A 9,360-nucleotide genomic window follows, 5' to 3' on the forward strand; every position below is an offset into this window, starting at 1 on the left:
CATATGCACTTTAACATTTACACAGTAGTGAGTAAAAAACATAATCCTCGGTGTGGCTCCTTCCCTTCACACTTAAACTCCTTTAACATTTGGAAACACTAAGAAATTTTAAGAAAAAACTTTGTTAAAAAACTACCATTTGCCACTCAATCAGTTTAAAACTATATATCTTTCCAGAAATCCAAGTGTGGATGGTGCTGCAGGTCTAAACATATAACAAAGATGGATGCTTGCATGATGCTTTGTACCCTGATTTCACTTTGTTTAACAGGATAATATAAGATAACACTTCATTCATCCCCTGGAGGGGAAATGTCGATGACCCATACAAGCAGTTTTTCTCTCCCGCTCCACACCTCCATAAAACTTAGTTACTTAAAAAAATATATAGTAGTAGTAGTAGTAGTAGTAGTAGTAGTATATAGTATACCAAATAAAAGTATTTAGTTAGTATTTATTATAACTATTTACACCATTAACCACCTGGCTGTACATTTGCACATCATAGCTCTTTTCATCTCTTGAGGATTGCCCTGGCAAATAATTATCTTAGTTCAGTACTTTTGTATTTCAACTACATTTTAACACTTGTCACCCTCAGATCCATCTAATCAGTCAAAAGTTAAAATAAAGTCAAAACTCCTTAAATAGAACAAACGTCAAGTACGTTTACCTTTACCTGAGCCCTGACTTTGTGTACTGCCACCTCTGAACATCATCAGTTCTTTCTTGTATGTCCTGTCATACGTCTGCAGATATTTCCGATAGTACGCGAAGGCAGCGTCTGTGCTCATCGCTGTGTGAGTAGCGCCACCTGTCGGTTGCAGCTGAAGCTGCTGCTTATCAATAATGTGATAAAAAAATAATGAGGTTCGTCGCATTTTGTGTTAAAAGCCAACATGTATATTCCTCCCTGTGCGAATCAAGTCTGTTCTCGTTCAGCCTGGCGTGTTAATGTTTCTACTTCACAGCAAGAATAAAACAACAGACAACAGCGCCCCCCGGCGACACGCACCACCCTCTGCATGACGCTGGGAATAAAAAGCTCCATCATCCTCCTGCGATACGAGCATCGCTTTGGTGGAGATCGGGCATCCTCCCAACCCCGACACCCATGACTACCGACTAGGGTTTCTCATAAACGGACAAACAGGGGGACACACGGACAGTATTATGGCGAAGCACCGAAAAGAAAGAGACAGCTGGGGTGAGTGTACGTACAGCATTTGATAATTCATGCTTTCCTTGACGCACATCCTTTTTTTTTCTCATTCCTGTTGAGGCCAGGGTGGAAGCAGTGCAGCCAATTAGACGTTTATTTCAACCTCCATGATGAAGCGGTTGTTTTCCCAACGACACAAATGTGTTTTTGTTGATATTCTGATTAAAGTCTAATGCTCGTAATTGCTGAAGTGTTGGTGTTTGTCACTGCAGGAATATCAAACATCACACATTAGCAAACAGATATTTATTATAAATATGTTTTGCAGTGAAACACCCTGCATGTTTAGAGGAATCAGCACACAGGAAATGCTCACACGGGGCGGTCCAGGCCACGAAAGGCCTGAAAATAGCCTGATGTTATTTACGGTGACCCTCTTTTGGTGGTCTGTGGTGCATCTGGCATAAAATTATGTAATATTGCATCAGTAAATAGCTTGGCATAATCCAGATCACCATCATCTGTAGCCTGATCATTATTGCTGCTATTATTATGATCACCTCCGCCCTCATAATCAAGCATACTAATTGTCACTGACATCACTCCATGGCCCATGTTAACTTTAAATACAGGTCTGCAATGGAGGAAAAGCTGGATGATTATTATAGGAGGAGGCGATAGGGGAAAATACAGCTGTTTGACATTAGAGAGTTTATCTGGTCTGACCCACTTTGAGCAGATAGTGCTTCAGACGTCTTATGCTGTTTAAAGGGCAGCAGCAGCATGATCAAGTTAACAAGGCGGGCTAGTGCCGGCCAGGGTGAGGCCATTGCAGAAGATGTGAAGTGAAACTGACAAAGCACTTGAGGCCTGAGAGGAAACCTCCGATAAATCCTACTTAAATTATTCACCATGCATTCTTGCCACCCATCATTAATCTTTTAGCTCAATCCCAAATTCGGTACATTTATGAGGCTTGATGAATTTGTAGTTACATCCTCAAAATCAGTTTCACATATAATGAGACTCACGTGCGCACATATGATAGTATTTTATTTTTTTGCTGAACATATATTATGTGACCCAAGTTTGTTGGGATTTTTAGGTTAGAATTCCCTCAATAGCTGCATCAGGATGGGGATGCAGGCTGCACATGCTACATGAGACAGCACAGATTGGAAACACACTGAGTCACTGCCTGGACAGCACCGGAAGAAGCTCTGAATGCTCATGATCTCATTGGATACAAACAGATGGGATGAAAAGCACGGCGTGATTCATTATTGTTATTAACAAGCTTGCAGGCGAAGCTATTGATCTGGAGTGAACAGGAAGAAATAATGGACTCCACTTCCCCGTTGTCTCCCTTAATGGACCACTGAGTTGCTTATCGTCATTGTCAAAAAGTTCTGATCGTCCACTCACTCACATTAGGAAATGAGAAGTAATCATGGAGAAAAATCTGCCCAGACAAAATACTGCGTTGAGTTTGATTTATGCATCTTCTTCCAGGGTCCCTCAGTGATAAAAACGTGTACGACTGGAGCTCGGAGGAGGAGGAGCCTGATGGACGAGCCCGACCCGTGCAGGTGCTGCTGGTCAAAGACGACCACACCTTCGAGCTGGATGAGGCGGCACTGAGCCGCATCCTGCTGGCAGAGGAGGTCAGAGACCGCGAGGTGGTGGCCATCTCTGTGGCCGGGGCCTTCCGCAAGGGCAAGTCCTTCCTGATGGACTTTATGCTGCGTTACATGTACCACCACGTAAGTATGTGTGTGTTTGTGGAGTTGAGCTTTTGAATCAGGAGAGTGACTCCGATCTTAAAACACAAACACTTAGTTCAGCTGGTCTAAGATAAACCCCTAAATTAGAAGACTTGACTTGAGATTTGACTTTTGCATATTCATGTTTGACCAAAAGTTCAAATAGTAACTTTCTACTAAAGTTATACATCATTCACTTTTTTCCTCTTAGACATTGAATCATTTCATATTTTGATCATGTAAAAGCCGCATTTAAACTCATTTTATAAGGACATTTATTGCAGTTTCATCACTGAAACGTTGACCAGATGACAAACAACCGAAACAACAACAGAACTGATTTATAAATAAAAACAATTTGCAAAGAAAACTGCACAAAATCATTTATTCACATTCTATCTGCATTATGTACACTTAATATAAAGTTTTCTATTGATCCCTCTGATGCTCAGGCATCTGAAGACTGGCTCGGTAATGCAGACGAGCCTCTGACCGGCTTCTCCTGGAGGGGGGGTTCAGAGAGAGAGACCACCGGGATCCAGATCTGGAGTGAGGTCTTCCTCGTGGACAAACCAGACGGAAGAAAGGTGACGTCCATGAGCTAATCTGTAGCTGGACAGAGTCATTACGCCACAGTATGAAACTCACCTCATCCTACTGCATTCTCTTTAAATGGTTTCTTCTTCATTTACATTAGTCTTCTCAAAAATAAACTCTTGTTTATTCACTTGTCTAATCCTCCACACCCTATATTACAGTAGATATATTACTATATATATATTACTATATTACTATTTTACAGTATGCAGACCACCTTGCAGCATAAGTCAGTGTTTTCATTTGTCTCATTACACAGGTCGCTGTGTTGCTCATGGACACTCAGGGCACGTTTGACAGCCAGTCGACACTGAGGGATTCAGCCACTGTGTTCGCTCTGAGCACAATGATAAGCTCCATGCAGGTACCGTCACCACGGCCCAGCATTTCTTTAGTACAAGCTATGTATGTGTATTTATGGAACACATGTCCACAAATGATAAACATATTCAGTTAACTTCAGCGTGTCATTGTGAACATGTTAGCGTGCCGACATCACTCTGCTAAAGCAAATCCTGACAGGGCTTTGTCTGACTGAAAATATCCTGTTATTAAATGGCACCATGTTGTAATGTTTTAAATAAACTATACAGTAAATGAATGGTCTATTTCAGGTTTATAACATATCACAGAACGTACAGGAGGACGACCTTCAGCATTTGCAGGTAACGCTGTTAAATGTCAAACACTAAATGAAAATGAAAGTTTATACAGATTATTTATTTAGTTATGTGCCTTCAAGTAAATGCAGATGCTGATTCTGTCTTGTCCATCTTATTTTAGCTTTTCACTGAGTATGGCAGACTAGCAATGGAGGAGACTTTCCTCAAACCCTTCCAGGTACAGCACGTTGTTTCAGTCACTGGGTTTTGACAAAGTGTTGATTAGATACAAATGTCAGTAAATGACATTTATATATTATTGGTGGTGTTTCTTTTAAGCAGCTCGTAATATTGGATTGAAGTTTGTTATAAAAGGCAACTGAAATGTTAAGATATTCACTAAAAAGGATTCGAGAATGAACAACTGTAGTAAAAGTCAATGTGATACCAACGTGGAACCCTTTTTTTTCTAGTCCATGATTTTCCTTGTTCGAGACTGGAGCTTTCCATACGAGTTTCCTTATGGACAAGAAGGAGGCATGAAGTTCCTTGAGAAGAGACTTAAGGTCAGTCGTCACTGATGTTACGTCAGTTTTCTCTGCAGCCACACGATAAGTGTCACACTCACACTCGTGTTTGTGTTGCAGATCTCCGAGAACCAGCACGAGGAGCTGCAGAACGTCCGTAAACACATCCACTCCTGCTTCACCAACATCTCCTGTTTCCTGATGCCTCACCCCGGCCTCAAAGTGGCCACTAACCCACACTTTGACGGAAGAATTAAAGGTACACTTCAGCCGTCTAGCAGCATATTTCATTACTTCTTGATGATTATGATAATACCAGAGCATAAGTAAGTTATAAACAAAGATAAATGTTTGAAAAAGTCCCACACGCCTCTCGTTCTCGTCCAGAAATCGATGGTGAGTTTATAAACAACCTGAAGGTTCTGGTTCCCTGGCTCCTCAGTCCTCGTAACATCGACGTGAAGGAAATCAACGGCAGCAAAATCACCTGCAGAGGCCTGGTGGAGTACTTCAAGGTACTTCACTGGTTGTAAAGTCATAAACCGTCCTTTTATTGTGTCCTGATGTTTGACGATCCTGTTTCTTTTAGGCTTACATCAAAATTTACCAAGGTGAAGAGCTGCCACATCCAAAATCCATGCTACAGGTACCTTTTTAAATCACTGCTTTGTTAGTATAAAGGATACTACAGTAGTTGCTGATGCATCCGTAGACATTTATATTTTACATCCTTGCCTTATTTGTCTTAACACACTTCCTGGTTACTACTCATGTTATTCTTATCTTCAGTGCTGTGTATTTATTTGCTTCCTCTCAGGCCACAGCAGAGGCAAATAATTTGGCAGCAGTCGCAGCCGCAAAGGATCTGTACAACAAGAAAATGGAGGAGGTAGGTAAACACTAAAGCTGGGTTTTAAACTTTCCCAGCTCGAGCTGCAGCTGAGTGATCTGTTTTTATTTATTTGTCCTCAGGTCTGTGGTGGCGATCGCCCCTTCCTGGCTCCCAGCGAGCTTCAGGCCCGACACAGCGTCATCAAAGAGGAGGCCCTGCAGGTGTTTCGGGGGGTGAAGAAGATGGGAGGCGAGGAGTTCAGCCGGCGCTACCTGCAGCAGCTGGAGGGAGAGATCGACGAGGTCTTTGTCCAGTACATCAAGCACAATGACTCCAAGAACATTTTCCACGCAGCTCGCACGCCGGCCACTCTGTTCGTGGTCATCTTTGTCATGTACGTGGCTGCGGGCATCACAGGCTTTGTGGGCGTGGACATCATCGCCAGCTTGTGTAACATGATCCTGGGCCTGGCCTTGATCACTCTATGCACCTGGGCCTACATCCGGTACTCTGGGGAATACCGAGAACTCGGTGCCGTCATCGATCAGGTGGCTGGTGCACTGTGGGACCAGGTAAAAACCACAAAATCATGAACCTAAGGGATGTCTCGATGTGTCAATGCTTCAATCAAAGATTAGATTCAATGCTCAGTTCATTAATAATGCAAGAATCACTGCACACTATGCAGAAAGGTGTTCATACACTCACACACACACAAAATACAACACTTCACACTTTAGCAACAGGATCCAGGATCTTTAAACCACTAGAGGGCAACAATCTCCTGTAAATCATAGCAGACAATGATCCACTACAGCAATAATTACTGAACTGTATTTACACACTGTATGTGCTCACACTATGTATATTTTCTCTTTTAATGCTTCTTCAGGGGAGCACAAACGAGGTAAGTGGAGCAACCCGAGCGGTCATATCTACAGACGCATGGACAGACTCTCAAAATTCCTACTTTTAGATCAACATGTTTGACTAGATGAGAGAGGCAGAGAACGGCTCTAGAACTTTGTCCTATGTTAACTGGAGTTTATTAAGGAATAGGCACCACTGAAGCACAGTAGATGGGATGATGATCAGGGTCCTGCTTCATTACTCAGCTATACGACCTTTAAACCTAACCCAGCCTTCAGTTGTTAACACGTCCTTTACACCATTATGCCCTCAGTTTTGCCTCTCAGGCTACTTACAGGCTGCAGATACGTGTGTGAGACATGCAGGTCACTAATGCCTCCCACGCTGCTCCCAAACTTGTTCCCCGTCGTGTCACTTGCTTCTTCCTCTCTGCTATATGTTCCACCTCTAACCACCACGTCTGACTCTTCTCCACAGGCTCTCTACAAGCTGTATAATGTAGCAGCCAATCACAGGCACCTTTACCACCACGCCTTCCCTGGGCACCAGGTGGAGGAGGTCGCAGAGGAGCAGGACAAGAAGAGAGACTGAACAGATAAGACGGGACGCAGCAGGGACTTCCTGGTGATGGACATGGGGAGGAGGGAGGAGGAGAGGGAGGCAGGACATCCTCACCCACCAGGCACTCTTGTATTCTGGTATTGGTTGGTGCAGCCCGCCAGTACATTCACTACTTTAAACCTAATAATGGACGGTATAATGTTCATGTTTAGGAAGTGTCCGAGCATCTTTTCAGTGGACGACTGCTTTCAAGCGATGGATGTCACGAATCGTTATCTCTCATCTTTTGTCTGTGAACAAACTAACACCTGTACAGATACTACCACAGCGTATCCAGCCTCCTGTCAGCTGTTTATTTCAAGTCAGGCGGGTTTTCTCATCATTTGTCATTGACAATGATTTTCTAAGTATAGCACCGATCTGTGAAATCCCCATTTGTGACGATCGTTCTGTTCTTTGAAGTTTAGTGCTGTTTATAAGAAACAATATCTATGATCTGAGATGTTTGAAAGCCACAATATGTACCGTATGTTAAATAATGAAGCGTTTCAAGCATCATCGGCATGGTAAATCGTTAATGTCTGTCATCTTTAAGCTCTAAAACCAGGCATCACTTATAGAAATTGAGTTTAATGGTTGTGACAAAGTGGTATTGTGCCATAACATGTAAAATAATTTCACGTCTAAAGCTGCCAGGCTTCATGCAGACACTTAATGGCATTTTTATTAGTTGTAAACAGTGTGTTTATTTTCGGTTTGGAGGTTTGTGTTACTTTTCTGGATCAGGGAGTAGCTTTGTGCTGGCGTGGCCTCTGAAATACTGTAACAGGACTGGGTGGAACGACAAAAACACACTAACAACAGTTTATGCAACATAGCTGACATTATCTCTCACTTTATAGTCCGCTTGCAGTTTGGTAAATACACAGCGTCCCAATGATCTTCTGTGTGTTTGTTCGGCCTTTGAGGTTCAGAGGAAGGAGTGTGTTTAGTTTCCATTGTGACGTAGACGTGGTGGGTGAAACCATTGTTGTGTTTCTCACTGAATGTTCGAGCAAATCCGAGGAATGTAGCTGTTCTGTGGCCATCGAGGGATCAAAGCTAGATGTTATTAGGCGGGGCGACGGGCCTGCTTTTGGGAAAAGGATCCTCATTCCACATCGCTTTCATCATCTTCACACACTTAAGTTGAATCGTCTGTGAACAACTGTTGCATGGTGAAAGAATCCAGGCGCTGTCTTTCTGTGTTTCCAAAACAGCTTGCATATGTAAACAAGAGGCTTGTATCGATGACAGCACTTTTTTGGTGTTTGAATACTTTGGCTTTGTAGACTGTTACTGTACATTTGTATAACTGTGGTTATTGTTTTTTGCTCATTGAAAAACTTGGAATCTCAGCCCTGCGTCCCATTCAGCTGCAGCATCAAAACAGTTTTTCCCCCCGTGTAGAGCGGGTCACCAACACAACAGGAACACTGTCATGCATATTTAGCAAGTTTATACTGAGGTTTGACCTCACTGGTTGAAAATTTAAAGGCACTGCAGCAGAGTGGCTTCTTGAGTCTTCCACAATGTATAATCAACATCAGTTGAGGCCTTCACACAGAGATCCATCTTAGTCCAGTTTAAGATCTGTGAGGTTTTAAAATCCCATTTTTTCATGACTATGTTGGAGTGTGTCCATTTTTAAGTAAGAAACGTAGCATCTGTTTGCTCTGTGTTGTGTTCACACTCCAAATTACTTACAAAAAAAAGAGTTTTATCTGTGAGGAAAGATGAAAAAAAAAAAAAACTAAACAAAACAACACTTTCCTACTTTCTTTGGATTGAACAATTCATTCCTAAACCCGCCCTCATCAACTCCGGATGGTGTGGGAGCCACAGTGTGCTGAAAGGTCAAATGAATCAACCTCGTGGTGAGCTCTTCCACATCAACACTGCTTAGTTTCAGCACACGCATCGCAACCTCTCAGTTACAAAGAAATCAATAATAAAGTTGGACCAAATTAATGAAAACTAGGCTCGAGTAATTTCTTCGCTCATAATAAAATTAAAACCTGTGCTTGATACTGTGCAGCAGTTCTGTCCACTAAAAGTGTTAAACACCCAACACTGACATACATTTGCTAGCAATCAGGTATTTTTACACAGCATTTTGATTCATGTGGAGTTGAATTTAAGTCCAGTGTTCTGTTTTTAGCTCAGGTTTTGGTCTCTACCAGTTCCTAAATGAAATATTTGTCTCTTTATTTTTTATTCAACGAACCATTCATCCAGCAAACCAACAAGTTAGTCGTCATTCTTAAAGTCTGTCTAAAAATCAGTTAAAGGAATGGAATAATCAAATCTTTCAAATCTCTCTCGTTATCACCAAACATCAGGCACCAGCGGCTGTTCTAAGCCTTTCCACAGGAGGCAGTAGGGATTATGTGTATCACAACAAGAC

General features: G+C 42.3%; 1 protein-coding gene across 4 annotated transcripts; it reads left to right on the plus strand.

Moving 5' to 3' along the window:
• Nucleotides 1-1,077: 1,077 nt before the first annotated feature.
• Nucleotides 1,078-9,321, plus strand: atl1 (atlastin GTPase 1). 4 transcript variants are annotated; one of them, XM_026339437.1, is made up of 14 exons: nt 1,078-1,207; nt 2,675-2,925; nt 3,378-3,512; nt 3,782-3,886; nt 4,137-4,187; nt 4,306-4,362; nt 4,598-4,690; nt 4,772-4,910; nt 5,039-5,166; nt 5,241-5,297; nt 5,469-5,540; nt 5,624-6,055; nt 6,376-6,390; nt 6,831-9,321. In XM_026339437.1, the coding sequence occupies exons 1-14, from the start codon at nt 1,174-1,176 to the stop codon at nt 6,942-6,944; spliced, it is 1,683 nt and encodes a 560-aa protein (XP_026195222.1). In that variant the 5' UTR covers nt 1,078-1,173; the 3' UTR covers nt 6,945-9,321. The 4 variants fall into 4 exon arrangements, with proteins under 4 accessions (XP_026195222.1, XP_026195224.1, XP_026195221.1 ...); XM_026339436.1 differs by having other exon boundaries at nt 1,088-1,213; XM_026339439.1 differs by lacking the exon at nt 6,376-6,390.
• The last annotated feature ends 39 nt before the right edge of the window (nt 9,322-9,360 follow it).

Source organism: Anabas testudineus, chromosome 22, assembly GCF_900324465.2.
Source record: "Anabas testudineus chromosome 22, fAnaTes1.2, whole genome shotgun sequence".
NCBI lineage: Eukaryota > Metazoa > Chordata > Actinopteri > Anabantiformes > Anabantidae > Anabas > Anabas testudineus.